This window comes from Phyllobates terribilis, unplaced genomic scaffold (assembly GCF_046119375.1).
Source record: "Phyllobates terribilis strain yellow unplaced genomic scaffold, ASM4611937v1 Scaffold_4__5_contigs__length_816908805, whole genome shotgun sequence".
NCBI lineage: Eukaryota > Metazoa > Chordata > Amphibia > Anura > Dendrobatidae > Phyllobates > Phyllobates terribilis.
In genome coordinates, this window is record NW_027362764.1 from 686,070,002 (window position 1) to 686,091,848 (window position 21,847).

At 44.7% G+C, this 21,847-nt stretch overlaps 2 protein-coding genes across 2 annotated transcripts in view; one reads left to right on the forward strand and one right to left on the reverse strand.

The window, feature by feature from the left end:
• The window catches only part of IMPA1 (inositol monophosphatase 1), a 48,260-nt gene extending 41,280 nt beyond the window's left edge, over positions 1-6,980 (forward strand). The window contains exons 7-9 of the mRNA XM_073679534.1: positions 1,630-1,738; positions 4,118-4,269; positions 6,168-6,980. Coding sequence (XP_073535635.1) covers positions 1,630-1,738; positions 4,118-4,269; positions 6,168-6,289 — 383 coding nt within the window. The 3' untranslated portion in view covers positions 6,290-6,980. The remainder of the gene's footprint in view (positions 1-1,629; positions 1,739-4,117; positions 4,270-6,167) is intronic.
• Positions 332-21,847, reverse strand: part of LOC141265875 (E3 ubiquitin-protein ligase RNF31-like) — a 91,530-nt gene continuing 70,014 nt past the window's right edge. Inside the window, exon 15 of the mRNA XM_073679533.1 lies at positions 332-21,354. Coding sequence (XP_073535634.1) covers positions 21,301-21,354 — 54 coding nt within the window. The 3' untranslated portion in view covers positions 332-21,300. The remainder of the gene's footprint in view (positions 21,355-21,847) is intronic.

Here is a 21,847-nt window from a genome sequence, read left to right on the forward strand (position 1 = left end):
GTAGTAGACGCTGATTGCTACAGTATATTTTCACTGTGCCTAATCTAAATTATTATTTTTTTTTTTATCCAGAAAAAAAGTAGAAAATTCAGCATATCGGTCTTTAGTAAAAATATGAACTTTATTAATAATAAAACATAGAATAGAAAGTTCAGTGTCACAACCACACTAGGGATTACGGGCAAATGCGTTTTGGATAGAAATCCTTAATCATTGAATACCGAGAACCGCACCTTCCATGGCGTTTTATGTCACATCCTGTTAAGCACATGTCTAGGGTTGGAGAATTCAGATAAAGTTAAAATCTAACAAAATAATTGTAATGAAAAAACTTTAAAAACATGTTAGGCAATGAGTGGGTTAATAAATTAATTCGTAATGATAAATCAAATCATGTTTGTTTTATATTCATTCTGCTAGGATCCCTCGTATCTAATTTGTAAATCCACCGGGATTAACGATTCAGTAATTTCCTCAGATATCTTTTTTTATGGTTTACACATGCTAATCCTGACTTTATTCAGTAAAAAATACTGTAGTATAAGCTGATTACTATGGTATATTTTACTCTCCCTAATCTAGTCCTATGAACTAACCCTCATATTTATTTTTTTTTCCACACAAAAAAAACAACCGGAGGCCGGTCAGTGATGATCGCCACTGACCAGCACTCAACGGCTGTAGGACGCACACATGGATGTGGTTCAAAAAGGGGCTAAAAAAAGAAAGTCAGGGAGAAAAAAATTCCTAGCCAAAAGCAAGCACAGATGCTGATCAGCGGCTGCAAGACGCACACACAGAGGTGGTGCAGAGGAGAGGAAGGAGAAAAAAAGTACTGGAAAAAAGTGAGCATGGGTGCCGATCAGTGATGGGTGTCACTGATCAGCGTTCAGCGACTGCAGGACTCGCGTACAAGAAAAAAAACTGCCAAAAATTGAGCCATCAAGTACTGATCAGCGCTTGGCGGCAGAGGTTGGTGGGGAAGGGTTTAGGGAGAGAGGGATTGGGGTGGATTAGGAAAAAGCTGGGGAAAGGAACAGGTCAGGAACGTTTTCTTCTTTCAAGAACTGCAGCAGTGATGGCACAGCCAAAAATAGTCTGTGGCATCACAAGTCCCAGCATATCCGGCAGCAGAACAGCACAGTGACCGCCCTTCAACGTCTTCAAGCTGGAATGAGGTAGAGCAGGGCGGTCACTGTGGGGTCAGACGGCGTCTCTGCACACCGATTGGTGCGATCAATGTTATAAGTGCGGGGATTTCTGCACGTGGCGCTCAAAGGCAATTCAATAAATTTGAAATGTTTTGAAAAATTTGTTTCCATTTTTTCATCCTTTGCATATAAATAACATTTATCCATTCTGTGATTTCCATAACTCCACGATTTTACCTTCTTGGTGTTGCAATCTCAATGTTGAGGAGTCTATAGAAATAGTTTTATATTTTTGCACCTGGGAACACAAAGATCCATGTAGATGGAAGTAATTGTTTCAGTTGGAATTTACCAGCTATCCCTGTATAGAGTTCAGAGGGTGGTGGTGGGGGGGTTGTACTTATAACATGAATATTTTTCCTAGCGATTTGGAATTGGTTTGAGAAGAAAATGAATTTTTGGGTTTCTTGCTTTCTAGATATCACAAAGTCAATGATTATTACAGAACTGGGATCAAATCGTGACCCTGAAGTTATGAAAATTATTCTGTCCAACATGGAGAGGTTGCTGTGTATTCCAATACATGGGTAATTATTGATACATGTGTGTGGTGATGTTGCATTTTTTTTTTTTTTGCGCTTTTGTAAAGACATTTTTGGCAAATTGATTTATACCTTTTTATGGTTGTAGTTGCTTCTTTGTTTGATAAACAAACAATATATTTTTGTTTTATGGTGACATAGTGGTTTTCCTACCGCATCATGTTTGCTAGGCTGACTGATGTCTTAGTTGCTGGAGCCTGTTGCACGGCCATAACCATGAACGACTGGTCGTCGCGCTGCTGAGGGAGGCTAGTCGGTGAGGGCCATGTCACTGCAGGTATTTTAAAGAGAACCTGTCTGGTTCCCTGATGCTTTTAGGCTACATTCCCATGATGAGCTTTCGGGGAGTTTTGATGTTGCTGATTTTCTGCACCTAAAAAGTAAAATGGGTTACTTGCCTTTTTACAGGCGTTTTTGACGCTGCAGTTTTCTTTGTCTCTTGTTGGTGTGTCATGTTTTAAATAAAGCTGCTTTGTTTTTGATGCTTCCTGATATTTGGCTTTGACAAAACTTTACTGATACAGCAATGTGCAGATTACATGCGTTTTTGATGTGTTTCCGCCTCGGAAATGCACTAAAAGCGCATGTGTGTTTTTTACATGGGGATTTTCCGCATCTAATGCAAGTCTGTGGGAAAAATCTGCACATAAAATTCAGCGTACACGCAAGAGAAATTGACATGCTTCAGATAAGAAACATACACCGCAGGTCAGTTTACACCGAGTAAAAACACAAAGCACAGTGGGCAGGAGATATCTATAAATCCCATCCACTTTGCTCGAACTGTAAGACGCTGCTTTTTTGATGCACCAAAAATACGCAGCATCACAAAATCACTAAAAAGTCTTGGTGGGCTGTGCTCAAACTGCCAGTGTTACTTTATAGATGTTTATTCATGTATTCCAGTAATGTTTGTGTTTTCGAACTGCACACATTTGAGAAAAATCACCTTCTATTCAGACCCTCGCTGTACGCTAACGAAGCGGAGACTAGTCCGGTGAGGCTTTTACTCCGAGACTAGTTTAGTTTTGGTATCCGCAGTCAGTCCCCCTAGTTGTGACTTACAGTCCCTGCACGGCCGGCGTCTTCACATTTTGCTCTCCTAATGGCATCTCTCTTCCCCGTCACAGCCCAGCTCTGCAGTGGGTTATAGCAGAGCTGGGAAAGGACAGTTGCTGGGAGGAAGAGTGCTAACACTGAAGACGCTGGCAGTGTGTGGACTGTCAATCACATCCAAGGGGTGTGACCGCAGCTACAGGACTCGGACTAGTCTCTGGGAGTAAACGTCCCCCTGGACTAGTCCTGATTAATTAGCATACAGCGATGTACTGAAAAGAACAGGAGTGTTCTCAAATGTGTGCCGTTCCAAGACCCAATAAATGCATTACAGTAATGAACGTCTGTAATTCAAGGAGCAGTGCAACAGCTTCAGGGGCCCTGACTGGTTCCCTTCAAATGTTAATGCTCCCTAGGCTTATGGTAATGTAGTATATTGTATAAATGCAGTAAGTGTGTATATAAAAATGTTAATATTTATTGTTTTTTTTTTGGCTCACAAGTTAATTGTCACTCCACAAACCCATTCAGCCATTGGCCTAACTCTACATCATCAACACTAAATATGATGGCAAAATATAAGTTTTGTTTTCAAATTAAGTTGTGGCTTAATCCCAGTGCATCTGGACATTTTTTTTTCTTTATTTTTGCTCTTTAGTTTATTTCTTGTTCCAAGAGCCACGTTTTTTTTCTTCAATTTTTATGTCCACAAATCCATATGAGGGTTTGTTTTTTGCAGTTTTTGTTTTTACGGTGTGCATTTCTCAGTAGATAAATGGCCTGGAAACTTGATTCTTCAGAAGTTTGTAAAAAAAAAACAAAAACAAAAGAAAGATAAAAAGATAAATGGCTTCTTGCTGCTTTCAGAGACTTTCAGTATAAGTTTTACTTCTGTCGAACTATGCGTGGCGAGTTGATGATTTTATTGATATTATTTTGGCTGGGGTACATACAATGTTTTGGTAGCTTTTTGTATTAAATTTTATTTTTAACAAGGGAAAAGCAAAGTGATTTGAATTTTTATATTTTAAACAGTTTTTTTTTTATATATTTTAAATGCTTTTTTTTGTTCTTTAATTTTTAGTCCCATTAAAGTACTTGAACTTGCGATCGTCATATCGCTTATACTACAATACATCAGTATTCAGTGTAAATTTGTCTCCTATTTGGCCTATGGCTCAGCTCATGAGCCCACTCCATGCCCTGGGATCGGCTCCATGACTAATGCATTCATCATGGGGCGGGAAGGGGTTAATTGGCATTTAAAGCTTTTTAAAGCAGTAATTTACCTATTCTTTTACCCTCCAGGATCAGGGCTGTGGGAACAGCTGCTGTAAATATGTGCTTGGTGGCCACAGGAGGCGCTGATGCTTATTATGAGATGGGAATCCATTGCTGGGATGTGGCAGCTGCATCCGTCATTGTTACAGAGGCCGGAGGGCTCGTCCTGGATGCAAAAGGTCTGTGTGTGTGTATGAAGTCCAAACGTCTTCTTTGTTTTGTAGGTACTTCCTCCTAGAAATTTCTCAATAACTTAGCAATGTGGTGTCAAAGCCGTGTGTCCCTGCACTGTCTGATACTTGTCAGCACTGATATGAGAGTGTCGGTGTGCAGATGCCCACCTCAACTATTATTATTATTATTATTATTATTATTATTATTATTATGATACTTCTAGGAAGAATAACGGAGGAATGGTAATATGCAGTGTTGTAGGAAAGGATGCTGCAGAGTATTTGTATTATGGGAAATGCAATGATTGATCAGGCTTGAAAAGAGCTGACAGGTCCGATTTTTAACCAGGGTAAACTGTTTCACTTTACAATGTTAATAATTGCTGCAATGTCCAAATTCCAGCTAGAGTAATGTATGCTTGTTTGGTTAACAAGCATTTTATTTATCTAACTATAGAGATGGAGAGAAATGTCTATATATGATATAAATCTACAGCATATATACATTTGTATACACACTCAAGTATGCCTATATACCCTGCTTTGTACTTATACACGGGTATCCAGGCGCCTTGTACCTATACACGCGTATCCAGGCACTTTGTTTCAGAATTGCCTCCTCGTGTGTGTGTGTGTGTGTATGAGTGTATGTATACCGGTCATGCTGAAGGATGTTGCAGGCAGCAGATCTCTCTCCACATGTGACAGAGTCTGGAGACGTCGTGGAGAGCGATCTGCTACCTGCAACATCCTTAAGCATGACCGGTTTGGCAGTGGGTCAGTAATGGTGTGGGGTGGCATTTCTTTGGAGTGCCGCTCAGCCCTCCATGTGCTTGCCAGAGGTAGCCTGACTGCCATTAGGTACCGAGATGAGATCCTCAGACCCCTTGTGAGACCATATGCTGGTGCGGTTGGCCCTCGGTTCCTCCTAATGCAGGACAATGCCAGACCTCATGTGGCTGGAGTGTCAGCAGTTCCTGCAAGATGAAGGCATTGAAGCTATGGACTGGCCCGCCCATTCCCCAGACCTGAATCCGATTGAGGACATCTGGAACATCATGTCTCGCTCCATCCGCCAACGTCACGTTGCACCACAGACTGTCCAGGAGTTGGCGGATGCTTTGTCCAGGTCTGGGAGGAGATCCCACAGGAGACCATCCACAACCTCATCAGGAGCATGCCCAGGCGTTGTAGGGAGGTCATAGAGGCACGTGGAGGGCACACACAATACTGAGCCTCATTTTGACTTGTCTTAAGGACATTACATCAAAGTTGGATCAGCCTGTAGTGTGTTTTTCCACTTTAATTTTGGGGGTGACTCCAAGTCCAGGCCTCCATTGGTTAATAAATTATGTGATTATGTTGTCAGCACATTCAACTTTGTACAGAACAAAGTATTCAATGAGAATATTTCATTCATTCAGATCTAGGATGTGTTATTTGAGTGTTCCCTTTATATTTTTGAGCAGTGTATACAACACACACACACACACACACACACACACACACACACACACACACACACACACACACACACACACACACACACACACACACGGAACTACATGGCAACTTTGCTGTGTCGCCATCCAAAGTTTGCTGTTACTTTGCAGCTCAATGCAAGTGACTGGTGTCCCATTGCGATTCCAAGTGTACTGGGACAAGCAGGTAGCAAAAAAATCCGATGTAGTTGGACTTCTTGTGACTTGCTTGCTGCAGTACCTTCAAGGTCGAAATGTGACCCTGTTCACTTGTATTTAGCTGCAATGTAGAGCAATACTTGGTGATCTGTGGTTGCGCGATAAGCCGGGGCTACACAGTGACATCTATCTATTGTATCTGATACAAAATAATGAAAAACATTTTAAAAGCTTTTCAGCCACTTCTGTCCATGCTTCTTGCAGGAGGACCTTTTGACCTGATGTCCCGAAGAGTGATTGCAGCGAGCAGTAAGGAAATTGGAGAACGAATCGCCAAAGAACTTCAGATCATTACATTAGAGCGGGACGATGGCAAGAAGGAGTAAACACGTGTTTGTATATGCTCTTAACTCCAGAATGGCTTATTCTGAATTTATCTAATTTCTGTGACGATCACATGCCATATTTTACCGATTCCACAGGACTAAGCGATGTTCGCATTAGTATGACAGGTAACTACTACAACCACTACTTATTTACCGATGGTGTGCATGTGTGAACTGCACCCAAGCACCAGGAGGACCATTGCTGCATCTGTGCTGGGATAGCCGGAAACGATGAAGAGAAGTTTTATCGCACTTGCTGCTGCCTTTTTTTTTTCTTTTAATTAGATAACTCCCTCTAAAGAAAAATTCCTGTTCCATGTACAGAATTTTACAAGAACTTTGATTGCTGGTCTCTGTCAGTGGGATATTCCTAAAGCACCTGGACTAAGGTTAAGGGTAGATGATTCTCTAGAAAGTTAATAAAGAGTTCTGTATTTTTTTTTTTTTTTTAAGTTAAATATTTGTCCCTCCGAGTTCAAAAAGTCTTACAAGGAAAAATTTAAATGACTTGAAGAATGGCAGACGGTTCCTAAGGTTTCCTATGCAAAATGTAATTATTGTAGATTTGTCGCCCACTCAAATGCAATTGTACGTGAGCGTATAACTTATTCACACTGTACTGTATACCTCTTATACTGCACTGACCAATCTCTGTGTGTTTGTGCAACAGAAATAAAAATATTTAATTTTATTAACGTTGTCAACCATGTAAATGTTAAATCCGGTATATTAAAGGGTTAATCCCAAAATAGGGGATAACTTGTTGATCAGATAAAAACTGGATACTGTCACGCGAAAAAGCTAGTGAATGGACGTGGGGGGAGGGACAAAAAAAAAGGGACGTGCAATGATAAATATATCAATAAGAACTGCTCAGATAATCCCTTCAAAAATCATGGCAATTCAAATGTACACACAAGTATTTATGATCATTATCTCTCCATAAATAGAAGAAATATCAATTTGTGGTGTTTTTGCTAACAATGCAATTCTGGTGTTTGGACTATGGATCTTGCATATAAAATATAAACAATTCACCAATATCTTCCTATTAAAAAAGTACCAGGTTATAATGTTGCAAATAGTTACCACCGCAGATCTAGCATTTCAGCTAACAATCATGCATGTGAAACATTAAAAGGAGTAACAAAAAGAAGACCTACCGTCTGCTGATATAGCGTCCTTGTTATAGTTCACTGGCGGATGGGGGTTATCTCTGTACCTGAGGGTACTCCTGTGTGTACTGGTGTCTGCTGTAGGAAACCTCTATCCAGAAGAAATTAGAAATGGACGCAGTGCAGCAATTACAGTAGTGTTCAAAATAATAGTGTATTCAAAAATGAGTTCAGCACAAAATCTTTATACTAGTTTTTATTTCCATGCATTGGGAACATTGCACACTGTTTTCGAATTCAAAACTTGAAGAGAAATGTATATAATTTTTAACCACTTTACAGAAAATAACAAAAAAAAAGAACATTGGGCTGTTCAAAAAAAAATAGCAGTGTCTGCATTTACCTTTACAAACTCACATTGTGTACTTTTTTTTTTGGAGAATTTAGCATTCCTGTGAATCACTAACCTAATATTTAGTTGTATACCCACAGTTTTTTAGAACTGCTTCACATCTATGTTGCATAGAGTCAACCAACTTCTGGCACCTGTCAACTGTTATTCCAGCCCAGGATGCTTTGACTACATACCACAGTTTTTAGGCATTTGTTGGCTTTGCCTCAGAAACTGCATTTTTTGATGACACCCCACAAGTGTTCTATCGGATTAAGGTCCTGGATTGGGCTGGCCACTCCATAACCTCAATGTTGTTGGACTGGAAACAAGATTTTGCTCGTTTACTGGTGTGTTTAGGGTCGTGGTCTTGTTGAGACACCCATTTCAAGGGCATATCCTCTTTAAGTATTTTAATATATGCAAACTGGTCCATGATCCCAGGTATGCAGTAAATGGGTCTGGCACCATAGCAAGAGAAACATGCCCATATCATGATGCTTGCATCACCATGCTTCCCTGTCTTCAAAGTGTACTGTGGCTTGAATACAGAGTTTGGGGTCATCTGACGTACTGTCTGCGGCCCTTGGACCCAAAAAGAACAATTTTACTTTCATCAGTGTGACATGCAGAAGTAGTGCTGTTGCTTTAAAAGCATTCAGCAACTATTAGAAGTAACACAAGCACATGAGACAGGAAGTGTTGTGCTCCAGAAGCATCCAGCAACTAGAGGGGTTAACACAGTCACAGGAGAAGGGGAGTGTTTTAGCAGAGTCCCAGGGGGATGCTGGCTGGCTGGAGCCAAAGAGAAAGGTGGTGTGTGTGTGTGTGTTCTGTATCTCACAGAAGCGCCTCTGCAAATGAAAAGGATTCAAGTCAGGAGTGAAGCTAGGCACAGGTCAGGTAGAGTTCCTGAACTAGCAGTGCAGAGTATTGTCAGGCAGTAAGAGAAGGACTGGAAGAAATGGTGTCACAGGGATCATCTCCCTCAGCAAACCCCCACCCCCCCTCCTCCATCTCACTGTGTTGTAAAGAATGCTGTGTTCATTAATGTGCCTTTGCATTAGAACTGTGCTGTCCTGTATTACTGGGAAGACTGTGAACTGCTGTGCTGCTAAGGCAACTGTACTGTTTGTCACTGGAGCCTGTTGCTCTTAAGACTTCACTTGCACTGGCTGTGCGGCTTCTTATTAAATTCTACTGTTCTACGGTTTGAGGACTCTTGTCAAATGAGTCTGGTCAGCAAGTGAAATAACCTACGTGTCTGTGCCTGAGGGTCAATACCCCTGTGTGCCTCACAGAAGCTGCAGCATATGGTCTATGGTCGCCCTGAGTAACGGTTCCCCCAGGATTCCAAAGAATTCATGTAACCTGTCTCGCCCCTATCTGAACCTAGCGGCGTGCGTGTAACATCAGTCCACAAAATGTTTCTCCATTTTGGTGGTTTGCACGTTAATGGCCAGGCCATTTTTTACAATTCTGACCACCGTCATTTTATGAGGTAATTATTCTGGAACGCTTCAACTGATCCCGCTGATTCTGAGATTGTTTTTCCGTGACATATTGTACTTCATGATAATGGTCAAATTTCTTCGATATCACTTGCGTTTATTTGTGGAAAAAATCGGAAATTTGGCGAAAATTTAGAAAATTTCGCAATTTTCAAAATTTTAATTTTTATGCCCTTATCCGAGAGATATGTTACACAAAATAGTTAATAAATAACATTTCCCACATGTGTACTTTACATCAGCACAATTTTGAAACCAAAATTTTTTTTTAGTAGGGAGCTATAAGGCTTAAATTTGACCAGCGATTTCTCATTTTTGCAACAAAATTTACAAAACCTTTTTTTTAGAGACCACATCACATTTGATGTGACTTTGAGGGGCCTTTATGAAAGAAAATACCCAAAAGTGACACCATTCTAAAAACTGCACCCCTCAAGGTGCTCAAAACCACATTCAAGAAGTTTATTAACCCTTCAGGTTCTTCACAGGAATTTTTGGAATGTGGAAGAAAAAAATTGACATTTAACTTTTTTCAAAAAAATGTTAATTTAGACCCAATTTTTTTTATTTTCGCAGGGGTAACAGGAAAAAATGGACCCCAAAATTTGTTGTGCAATTTCCCCTGAGCACACAGATACCCCATATGTGAGGAAAAAGCATTGTTTGGGCGCACGGCAGGGTTCGGAAGGAAAGGAGCGAAATTTGACTTTTTGAATGTAAAATTTGCTTGAATAATTAGCGGACGCCATGTTGCATTTGGAGAGCCCCTGATGTGCCTAAACAGTGGAAACCCCCCACAAGTGACCCCATTTTGGAAACTAGACCCCTTAGGGAACTTATCTAGATGTGTGGTGAGCACCCTGAACCCCCAGGTGCTTCACAGAAGTTTATAACATTGAACCGTAAAAATAAAATGTTCACATTTTTTCAACAAAAATGTTTTGCTGCCTCCAATTTTGCATTTTCAGAAGGGTAACAGGAGAAATTGCACCATGCAGTTTGTTGTGCAATTTCTCCTGAGTAAGCCGATACCCCAAATGTGGGAGAAAACCACTGCTTGGGCATACGGCAGGGTTCGGAAGGGAAGGAGCGCCATTTGACTTTTTGAATGTAAAATTTGCTTAAATAATTAGCGGATGTGCCCCTGATGTGCCTAAACAGTGGAAACCCCCCCACCCACAAGTGACACCATTTTGAAAACTAGACCCCTCAGGGAACTTATCTAGATGTGTGGTGAGCACCCTGAACCCCCAGGTGTTTTACAGAAGTTTATAACATGGAGCCATGAAAATTAAAAAAAATCAAACTTTTTCCACAAAAATTATGTTTTAGCCCCAATTTTTTTATTTTCATAAGGGTAAGAGGAGAAAATGGACCCGAAAAACTGTTGTGCTATTTTTCCTGAGTACGCCAATACCCCATATGTGGGGAAAATACAGTGTTTGGGCGCACGGCAGAGTTCAGAAGGGAAGGAGCACTTTGTGACTTTTTGAATGCAAAATTGGCTGGAATCGAGAGCGGATACCATGTCGCGTTTGGAGAACCCATAATGTGCCTAAATAGTGGAAACCCCCCACAAGTGACCCCATTTTGGAAACTACAACCCTCAAGGATTTTATCAAGGGGTATAGTGAACATTTTGAACCCAGAGGTACGACACAGAATTTGATAACTTATTCAATATGATGACCTAATGTCATTAGTCTTGAGTGCAAGTGCTCGCTATTTGAGTTTGCATCGGGTGATCGGGTATGCACCAAGTATCGCGGGTACTCGAGTGACATGCTCGAGTCCCTGTCCCGCATGTTTCACGGTTATTAGACACCCCAAAAAAAACATGCGGGCATCGCTTGTGCATGGCAGGCAATCCCTGCAAGGTTTTTTTGGCTGTATAACAGCTACAAAACATTTGGGGCGGAGACTCGAGCATGTCACTTTTGGCCACCCGCTGTACTCTGTGCATACCCAACATTAGTCGCCATATCGTCGTCTTTTTTTTTTTTTCTTTTACTTCTGAAACAATCCCAACCCCAACTCTAACCCTAGCCCAACCCTTGCCCAACTCTAACCTTAGCCTAACCCTAGCCTACCCCTAACCCTAGCCCAACCCTAACGTTTATTTTTTACGCCGTGCCTCGTGCGGTATAAGTGATTAGACGACCTTATTCTTCGGGTTGGTGCAATTACAGTGATGCCAGATTCATATGGGGTTTTTATGACTGACAGCTGTCACACACTAAAAGACGCATTTTTTTGCAGACTAGTTTTTACATCGCCATATTTTGAGAGCTATAATTTTTTCATATATTTCGGCCGACAGTCATGTGACGGCTTATTTTTTGCAGGACAAGTTGACGTTTTTATTGGTACCATTTTCGGGCACGTGACATCTTTTGATCGCTTTCTATTCTGATTTTTAGACGGCAGAATAAACAAAAGCCAACAATTTAGGAATTGTTTTTTTGAGTTGTTTTTTTTTATTCTGTTCTGCGTGTGGTAAAATTGATAAGGCAGCTTTATTCTTTGGGTCAATACGTTTACAGCGGTACTACATTTATATATTTTTTTATATTTTGGCGCTTTTACACAATAAAAACTTTTATAGAGAAAAAAATTGTTTTTGCATGGCTTTATTCTGAGAGCTATAACTTTTTTATTTTTCGGCTGTTGGAGCTGCATGGCGGCTTGTTTTTTGCGGGACAAGATGACGTTTTCAGCGGTACCATTTTTATTTACATTCGTCTTTTTGATCGCGTTTTATTCCATTTTTTGTTTGGCGGTTTGATGATAAAACATCGTTTTATGTTTCGTTTATTTATTTTTTTATTGTGTTCACTAAAGGGGTTAACTAGCGGGACAGTTTTATAGGTCAGGTCGTTCTGGACGCGGCAATACCATATATGTGTACTTTCAGCAGCAGAAGGGAAGGAAGGGAGACACAGAATCATTACTAGTGGGTAGGCGGAGCCCCACAGGATAGTTCACCTCAGATTTATAAAAAGTGACGACCGGCCCCTCCAGCCTAGGCTCCTCCTACTCCCATGATTCTCCAGTCTAAAATTTGAGGTCGCAGAGGATAGTCGCTGCCTTTGCAGCTCCTCAGAAGATTTTTTTATTTTTGTCCCGGAGACCTGGACCCCCCGTGGTCTAGAGGTCTCAGGGGGTCTCAGCGCTGCTGAGACCCCCACCCCTCCCCTGGCGGATCTGCGTACCCCCTAAGGCGGTCCCCGCAGAACCCTGCTGGCCCCGGGGGATACAGGGCGCTTCCTGGCGGAGACGCAAACCGCGCCTATGGGGTCCCTGCGCGCTCCGCTGTGGGGGAAGCTAAGGGCCACGGCGCCACACATCCCTGGGGGTCCCTGTGGCGCTCAGCTGGGTAAGTGCTCAGTATGTAGGAGTCCTTCAGCGCTGTTACTTTAATCAATGCGGTGACTGCTGTTTTTTTATCCGCAGGTGGAATCCCTGCTGTGATGTGTCAGACGAGCGGGAGCGGAGGACGGAGAAGCCGCGCACTTTTTTGAACGGCAGCGGGGGGCGTGGCCTCGCGTCCCCTCGGCAGCATGTCTTTCGCGGGCAGGAAGAGCTCTAAGCACGCTCCGGAGCGGTTCCTGCCCCTTCCTCTTCCGGCTTCTTCTTGCGCGGTGGCCATACCACGCAGCGTCCTCCTGCTCCTAGCTAGTCTCTCGTCTCTCATCATTCCGGACGGTCCACTTCAAAAAAAGACCGGGAAGAGCAGTCACCGCGGCCAGCTGGGTGAGTCGCTTCTGTCTTTAAGGCAGAAGGTTCCTCTCTCACCTCCGCAGCGCGGGGCACCTCTCTGCAACCCTGTTAAGGTAGTCAGACTGTGCTGTACCTTCCGCTGTTACCTCTCAGCTGAGGTATTTCTGGGGCTCGCACACCTCTTTTAAAAAAAAAAAAGCAGAGATTGTCCGCAGTCTGCAGCATTAACCCATCGAAGGTAGTTAACCCTTAAATCCTGCTCTGTCGGGCAGCTGGGGTAGCTTTCTCTCCTAGAGGAGCTTTAACCCTTCAGCGTTTGGTTTCCCCTGGGAAGAACAGGCTGTGGTACGGGATCACTCTGTCCTAGTTACTGACCACACCTTTAAGAGGTTATTCGGCCTTACAAAATTCTGTGTGAGGGCATGTCGGATCAGGGTCCAGAAGGCGCGGACCGCCTCCCAGGTCCGCTTCAGGATCTGTCTCGCGTATCTGACACGCAGGAGTCCTCGACGGCGTCAAGTTTAACGCTGGTCGGGGGGCTCAGTGATGTTAAAGTGGAGGCGCTCACTCGCTCCATTGATAGCCTGTCTGGCCTTCTAGGTCATTGGGTATCCGCTAAATCCCAACAGACTTCTCGTGGCAAGAAGCGCCACAGGCCGGTACTGTCCCCTCCGCACAGCAAGACTGAGGCCTCAGAAACTCCGACAAGCTCTGCTGGGGAGATCCCCGATTCTGACGAAGAGGATCGGCAGGGTCGCTCTGCTTCGCTTGTGGGCCGCGTGGATGCCTTTATTGTGGCTATGAGAGAGGCGTTACAGTTGCCTGATGAGGTATCGAGACGCCCTGGTAAGTCTGCCCGGCTGTTTCAGGAGTCGCGTCGGACTCGGTCGACTCTGCCATCGCTCGATGAGCTTAGCGAGGCGGTGGAGAAAGAACGCCTGTGTCCGGATAAGCGTTTTCAGGGGACACAGATTTTTGATGCTCTGTACCCCTGTTCCACAGAGACGGTCACTAATTGGGTTCCCTCTCCTGATGTGGACGTTCCTTTATCTCAGCTGAGCAAATCTTCTCTACTTCCTGTTAAAGGGAAGGCGAGTCTGCAGGATCCGCTAGACAGAAAGACAGAGTTAGCGGCGAAATCCATCTACGAGGCCGCGGGTCATGGATTCCGAGCGTCCTTTGGAGCCATGTGTGCTGGTGAGGCGTCTCTGCGGTGGTTGGATCAGCTACGGACGGCGTGGCAAGATGGGACCCCGTTATCTAAGGTAGAAAGGCGCATCCAGTTGTTGGAAGAGGCGGCCCGATATGGCAGAGACGCAGTTATGGATACTACTTCGGTTCGGTCCAGAGCGCAATCCTCGGCCGTCACAGTCAGAAGAGCGCTGTGGCTTAAGCAGTGGACTGGAGACGCTGTATCCAAGCAAGGTTTGCTGAGTCTGGCGTACAAGGGCGGTCAGCTTTTTGGTTCTGACCTCACGGAGCTGATTGCTAAGGCCAAAGCAAAGGATACGGCTTTGCCGCAGCGGAGAGCAGCGGCGTCTACGTCTGGCAAGTCTAGTGTCGGTGGTGGTCGTCGGTCCGTTCGGTCAGCCCTCTTGGGGGTCGGGTCGTCCCTCGTCTTCCGGAAAGAAGACCTCTCAAAAATCCCGTACTCCCTGGAAGCAGAATTTCCGTCAAGACAAACGGGAAGCTGACAAAAAGCCCACTAAGGCGGACTGACGCCAGGTGCTCACCCGAGGGTTCCCGGGTGGGGGGTCGTCTGCTCCAATTCGAGTCAACTTGAGCATCCCACGTATCAGACGCCTGGGTGACGCGGGTTATGTCGGCAGGCTATTTCATAGAGTTTCACTCTCGACCCCCAGACAGGTTTTGCCAGTCTCGCATCCTGTCCGAGCCCAAGCTGGCAGCTGCTCTGCTGCGGGAGGTCGATTCTCTTCTGCAGAACGGCGTAGTGGTTACGGTTCCACCGGAGGACCGGGGAAGGGGGTTTTACTCCAACCTCTGTGGTTCCCAAAAAGGAGGACAAGTTTCGCCCCATTCTGGATCTCAAAGAGTTGAATCTTCATGTCCGGACCCGGAAGTTCCGCATGGAATCTCTTCGCTCTGTTGTGGCGGCCCTGTCACAGTACGATTTTTTTGGTGTCAATCGACATCCGCGACGCCTATTTGCATGTCCCCATTGGAAGGGCACACCAGCGCTTCCTGCGTTTTGCCATAGGTCAGGCCCATTATCAGTTTGTGGCCCTGCCGTTCGGGTTGGCCTCGGCGCTCAGGGTTTTTACAAAAATTCTGGCGCCACTTATGGCGATTCTCCGAAGACAAGGTGTTACGATTCTTCCCTACCTGGACGACCCGTTGATAGTGTCATCCACAACGGAGGAGGCGGTGACAGCTCGCGATCTATCCCTTCAGCACCTGGAAGACTTCGGGTGGCTGGTCAATTGGAAGAAGTCATCTCTGGAGCCATCACAGTCAATCCTGTTCCTGGGAATGCATTTCGACACGGTACGGGCAGTGGTGTCCCTGCCTCCGGACAAACAAGCGAACCTTCGTCACCAGGTTCAAGCCATGAGGTCGACGACTGCAATGTCCCTTCGAAGGTGTATGCGCGTTCTGGATTTGATGGTGGCGACAATGGAGGCGGTACCGTTTGCTCAATTTCATTCCAGGGGTCTCCAAGATCTCATTCTGACCCGTTGGGATCGATCGCCGGCTTCGCTGGATCGCAGTGTCATTATCTCCCGCAGGGTGCGAGAGTCTCTCGGATGGTGGTTACGTCCGGAGGTGTTATCCCTGGGGAAATCTTTCCTCCTTCCACGGTGGTCGGTCATAACTCCTCTTGGGGGAGTTTGGAACGATCTCTGGATTCAGGGAGTCTGGTCGTCAGAAGAGTCTTCTCTGCCGATCAATATCCTGGAGTTGAGGGCGATTTTTCTCTGCCTCCGCCATTGGACGGTCCCTTTGAGCGGTCTGCCAGTCCGAGTTCAGACGGACAATGCGACAGCGGTCGCATATATCAACCATCAAGGCGGGACGAGGAGTTCCAGACTCATGATGGAGGTCTCTCGGATCATGTTATGGGCCGAGTCCAGGGTTCCAGTCATCTCCGCGATTCACATTCCAGGAGTGCGGAATATCACAGCGGATTTTCTCAGTCGCGAGCAAGTGGATCCGGGAGAATGGAGTCTTCGTCCGGAAGTGTTTGCACTGCTGTGCTCCCGTTGGGGAACTCCCCAAGTGGATTTGATGGCATCCAGGCTGACCGCCAGGATTCCGACGTTCATGTCCAGGTACAAGGACCCGGAGGCCGTGGCGGTGGATGCTCTAGTAGCCCCGTGGGACCAGTTCGAGCTGATCTACGTATTTCCACCGGTATCTTTACTACCTCTGGTGATCAGACGGATCATACTTTAGCGAATCTCGGCAATTTTGGTGGCGCCAGATTGGCCGAGGAGGGCGTGGTTTTCAACGCTGGCGTCGCTTCTGGCAGCACCTCCGTTTCCACTACCTTTTCGCCCGGACTTGTTAACCCAGGGACCCATTCGTCATCCGGACCTGAAGTCTCTTCCTTTAACGGCGTGGCTCTTGAGACCGAAATCTTGACCCGTCAAGGGTTTTCTGCCGAGGTCATTGCCACTCTGCGAGCGGCCAGAGGGCCTGCTACGACTAGGGTTTATCACAAAACTTGGGAGGCCTTCTTTTTGTGGTGTTCTGGATCTTCAAGAAACCCGAGGGTTTTTTCCATTCCCAACTTATTGGCTTTCCTGCAATATGGATTGGACAAGGGTCTGGCAGTCAGTACCTTGCGGGGTCAGGTATCTGCTCTATCCTTGCTTTTTCGGAAAGCTGTTGCCTCGCGCAGGGATGTGCGTTCCTTTTTTCGCGGGGTAACACGTCAGTTTCCGCCTCGGAAGAAATTTGTGGCTCCTTGGTGGCTTAATCTAGTCTTGGAGGCTCTTCAACACAGACCTTTTGAGCCTATGGATTCTGCTATGCTTTTTTTGCTTTCTTGGAAGGTGGCCTTTCTGGTGGCAGTCACCTCTTTGAGAAGGGTTTCTGAATTGGCGGCACTTTCTTGCTCACCCCCTTTTCTGGAATTCCACTCGGATCGTGTGGTGCTTCGCACCCGTTGTGACTTTCTGCCTAAAGTGGTGTCACGTTTCCATGTTAATCAGGACATCGTGTTGCCCTCATTCTGTCCAGAACCGAGGAATTCAAAGGAGCGGGCCTTGCACTCGTTGGATTTAGTGCGGGCTTTGAAGTTTTATCTTTCAATCACGCAAGGGTTTCTGAAGTCGGACTCTCCTTTTTTTTTTTTATTCCTGCTGGTCGTCTGCGTGGTCAGCGGGCGTCCAAAGACACTATAGCTCGGTGGATACGGTCGGCTATCCTAGAGGCGTACTGGCTCAGAGGCGAGCCTTGCCCTATTAAGGTTCGAGCTCACTCCACTAGAGCTGTGGGGTCGTCGTGGGCCTTTCACCAACAGGGCCTCGGCAGCTCAACTCTGCCGGGCAGCTACCTGGAGTTCCGTTCACACTTTTACAAAATTTTATAAGGTGGACGTCAGTGCTTCCGCTGATGCTGCCCTAGGATGTAGGGTCCTGCAGGCTGCGGTGGTTTAGGTTATCTCTTTAACTTGAGTTTAGCGCTGGTTGCGCGTTTATCTAAGTTGTTGGGGTGTTGGCTATTCTGCCACTGTTTCCCACCCTTAAATTCTGGACTGCTTTGGGACGTCCCACTAGTAACTATTCTGTGTCTCCCTTCCTTCCCTTCTGCTGCTGAAAGACGGATTTTGGTAAGTCCTTACCTGTAAAATCCTTTTCAGTGAAGGAAGGAAGGGAGACACCGCACCCTCCCATGGCAGAAGTTTATTATCTGGGTTGGGGTTGGCGCACAAAGGCTCTGTTCCAGCATTGCCAGCTCATCGCAGTTGTCAGGTCCAGTGAGTAGTACCTGGGACTGTGTGGTTTCTTCTGTTATATGCATAACCTGTTCTCTCGTTTTTTCTGAGTTTTCAGAAGAGGTTGTGTTGCTCCGCTGGTGTTATCTGCTCTTCCTTAGCTTGTGTACGGACTGGAGAATCATGGGAGTAGGAGGAGCCTAGGCTGGAGGGGCCGGTCGTCACTTTTTTATAAATCTGAGGTGAACTATCCTGTGGGGCTCCGCCTACCCACTAGTAATGATTCTGTGTCTCCCTTCCTTCCTTCACTGAAAAGGATTTTACAGGTAAGGACTTACCAAAATCCGTCTTTTTTTGTTTTTTTTCATAAGATTATTTATTTATGGGTACAATATTTTTTTTTATTTATTTTTTTTTTAGATTTTTTAAAAAAAAAAAAATTTTTCTTTTCACTTTCTGACATTTTTATTACTTGTTCACATTATCCCACTATGGGACTTTCACTTTTTGCAGCCTGATCGGCTGCATGGCATAGAGAGCAGCAGCTCCCTATGCCATGCAGCCTGTCAGCGCTGCACAGGGAGAAGTTACTTTGGTCATGCACTGCGCATGACCAAAGCAACTTCCCGCCTCCTGGTGACCCGGATGTTGTCATGATGACGTCGGGTCACCATGGCAACATCCGGGACCGGACTCAGACGCCACTGGACACCGGCAGAGAAGGTAAGTATCGCGCTTACCTCCTCTTGCCACCGGAATGCTGCAATCGATTTCGCAGCATTGCCGGGGTTAATGTGCCAGGAGCGGTGCGGGACCACTCCCTGCACATAGCACCGGGTGTCAGCTGTGACAATCGGCTGACACCCTGCGGCGATCTCGCTTGTGTGCAGGTGAAATCGCCAGGGTTTATTAATATTTATCAGGCCAATAAGGCCCAGAGCACAGATACATATTAATACACCCTGGGCCAAAAAGGGGTTAAGCCAGTTGATGTGTTCTTTGGCAAATTGTATCTGCTTTAGTATATGTCTTTTTTAAACAGTGGGACTTTGCGGGGACTTCTTGCTAAGAGATTTGCTTCACACATGCGTCTTCTAATTGTCACAGTACTCCGTTAACTTGAGACTGTCTTTGATGATCCTGGAGCTGATCATTGGCTGAGCTTTTGCCATTCTGCCTATTCTTCGATCCATTCGAATGGTAGTCTTCCGTTTTCTTCCACATCATTTTAAAGCAGTGGAGATCATTTTAGCTGAACAGCCTATCATTGTCTGCACTTCTTTATACATTTTACCCTCTCCAATCAACTTTTTAATCAAAGTACGCTGTTCTTCTGAACAATGTCTCGAATGACGCATATTTCTCAGGCTTTCAAGGAGAAATGCATGTACAACTTGTGCTGGCTTCATCCTTAAATAGGGCCACCTGCTTCACATTTGTTTCTTCACAGAATGATTGACCTCACTAATTGAACTCCACATTGCTATTATTTTGAACAAACCCCTTTTAACTAATTATTCATATACACAGACTCAAAAACATGCAGATCATGAATGCTGAGTCTGGTGGTTTTCTTAGAATCTACTGAACCAACTGGTAAATTGTTTGATATATAGTAATATAACTTATACCAAAAACAGTGATTATTTTGTTTAGTCATATTGGACTACTATTATTTTGAACACTACTGTAAGAAGCTCACGCCACGTCACACGCTACTACACCATTTTCCCGCACAGATACCAGGGATGCTACCGTACGGAGCGCCTTGGTTGCACAGACTTGTTAGACTTACCAGAGGACTCGCAGCATCTTGCTGCACCGCATCCATTTCTAATTGCTAGCTCTATGTGTACACGTGAATAGTATACATTTATTGATACATTGAAATTTATCCTGCTATATTTGGTCAAACATTTAATTAACTCACCCCTAATGTGACGGCTGGAGCTGCTCCTCTGTGGTGCGGCTGTGATGTTAGGTGGTATGGATGATGTTTCTATTCGCAACTGCTTTTCCAGATTTGCCTCAGACTGGAGCGCAGTCAACTCTGCGATGAATTTTGAAAATCACTTGCAGCAGTAAGTCATAACACAGATGTATATTACTCTGCCTGTCTTATCAAGGAGGAAAAATCACTGCTCACATTACATTTATAGAACTCAAGCAGTGAGGGGCCTGCAGTATATACATCACATAGGAGACACTGGGAGTGCAGCATATACATCACATAGGAAGCACTGGGGCACATACATCACAGGAAGGGCCGTGGGAATATATAGGTGAGAAATGGGTATTCCAGTCAGAAATATTTAAAAGGGTATTTAAAGCACTGCGCTCTGTGAGGATTCTCCAGGAGCGGGTGGTGATTTACATACTTTCGGCCACATTCTGACTAGACTTGACTGGCCTCACTCAGTACACTTACATTAAGCGAGGCTGTGCCCATCTAGTCGGCACGTGAACGCATGTATGCAAATCACATACTTACCGCCACGTGACAGCCGCTCCCAGTACCGGAGAATTCTCACAGTGCACACAATGTGAGGATTTACAAGTCTGAAGGCACAAAATGACAAAGGCTTGACAGCCCCTTGATGTATAAGGCTTGTTATCTTGTGCATATTCAAACTCAGGCTTGAGACTTGGAAGTGTACATTATTTTATATCAAGAATATTTGAAACAAAGTAGTAAATGCTGCGTCCCCATGCTCATATTGTAAGGAGCAATGAAAGGGTTGGTGGCTGGTAAAGTGTGTCGGCCGAACCGAGCATTGCAGTCTCCGGGAATCTGCCCGTAGGCTGGAGAAAAGGACATCGCAGGCTGTAGACACGGGCCAAAGTTTCCCCATCCCTGTGGTAGAGTGTCCTCCATGCTGCTGAATAATGTCCACTATACTGCTTTTGCTACAAGTGCCACACAGAGAAAGAAGCGCAGGGATGTCTGTACTGTGTATGAGAGATTATAGGAGCTAGTTTCTACTCACTAGATCAGAGAGAACTGTAAATTAGAGAGGAGCTGCAGAAGGGGGCATACTGATGAAAAGTGCTGAATACAGGTAATTCAATAACAGGAATGGTGTTATTCCTCATGTACGCACACATAACATCTTTTTTTAAAAAGTTACCTTAAATGACAAGTGAGTTTTTAAGTAATTTCATCCTTAGTTTTTTGTGGATATTTGTCAACGTTTAGTGTGTTACTAGTAACAGAGATGATACATGGAACATGATTAGGTTTGTAAACCCCTCTAAAATGTACAATCCGTGTTCTGCTCTCATTCCTGTGGAAGGGTTTAAGTTTAGGACAGATCTCTCGCAGCGGTGGAAGTTCATTATTGATGAAGTTAGAAAACGTTTTCTTCTCTGTGGATTCATTCTTCATATAAATCTAGATTCAAAAAGAGCGGGATTTCTTGCTTAATTTTCTGCAGAGGAAAAAAAATTACTTTAGACATAAGCAATATCTAAGTATAATTGCTGTCAGGTGCCAAATTGTTAATGATTAATCTAGAGTTAACCCAAACCACCAACCACAAGGGGTAAGTAAATGGAGTGAGTGGGCACAGCTGGTAACATAACACACCTGCCCACCCTGCCATTCCCCTGTGATATGGTGGCTCAGAAGCCAAGTCCCCTTCAGGTAACCACCGTTCTTTATATCCATCAATCAGAAAGAGCATGTCCACCGTTATCATATAATATGGCCTATAATATGCACTGAATAATGGAACCATAGAACAAAATTATATCACACCACTAAAAAGTTCCCTGCTGGTGTAGGGCTGAATAGTATGTTCATATTTTACTACCTGGTGGTTCTGGGTAGAAGAGGGGGATTGTATTTATTTAATTCCCCGGTGGTCTAGATTAAAATGCTGGTTAATAGCTGTTGGTCTAGGGTATATACTGTATACACAA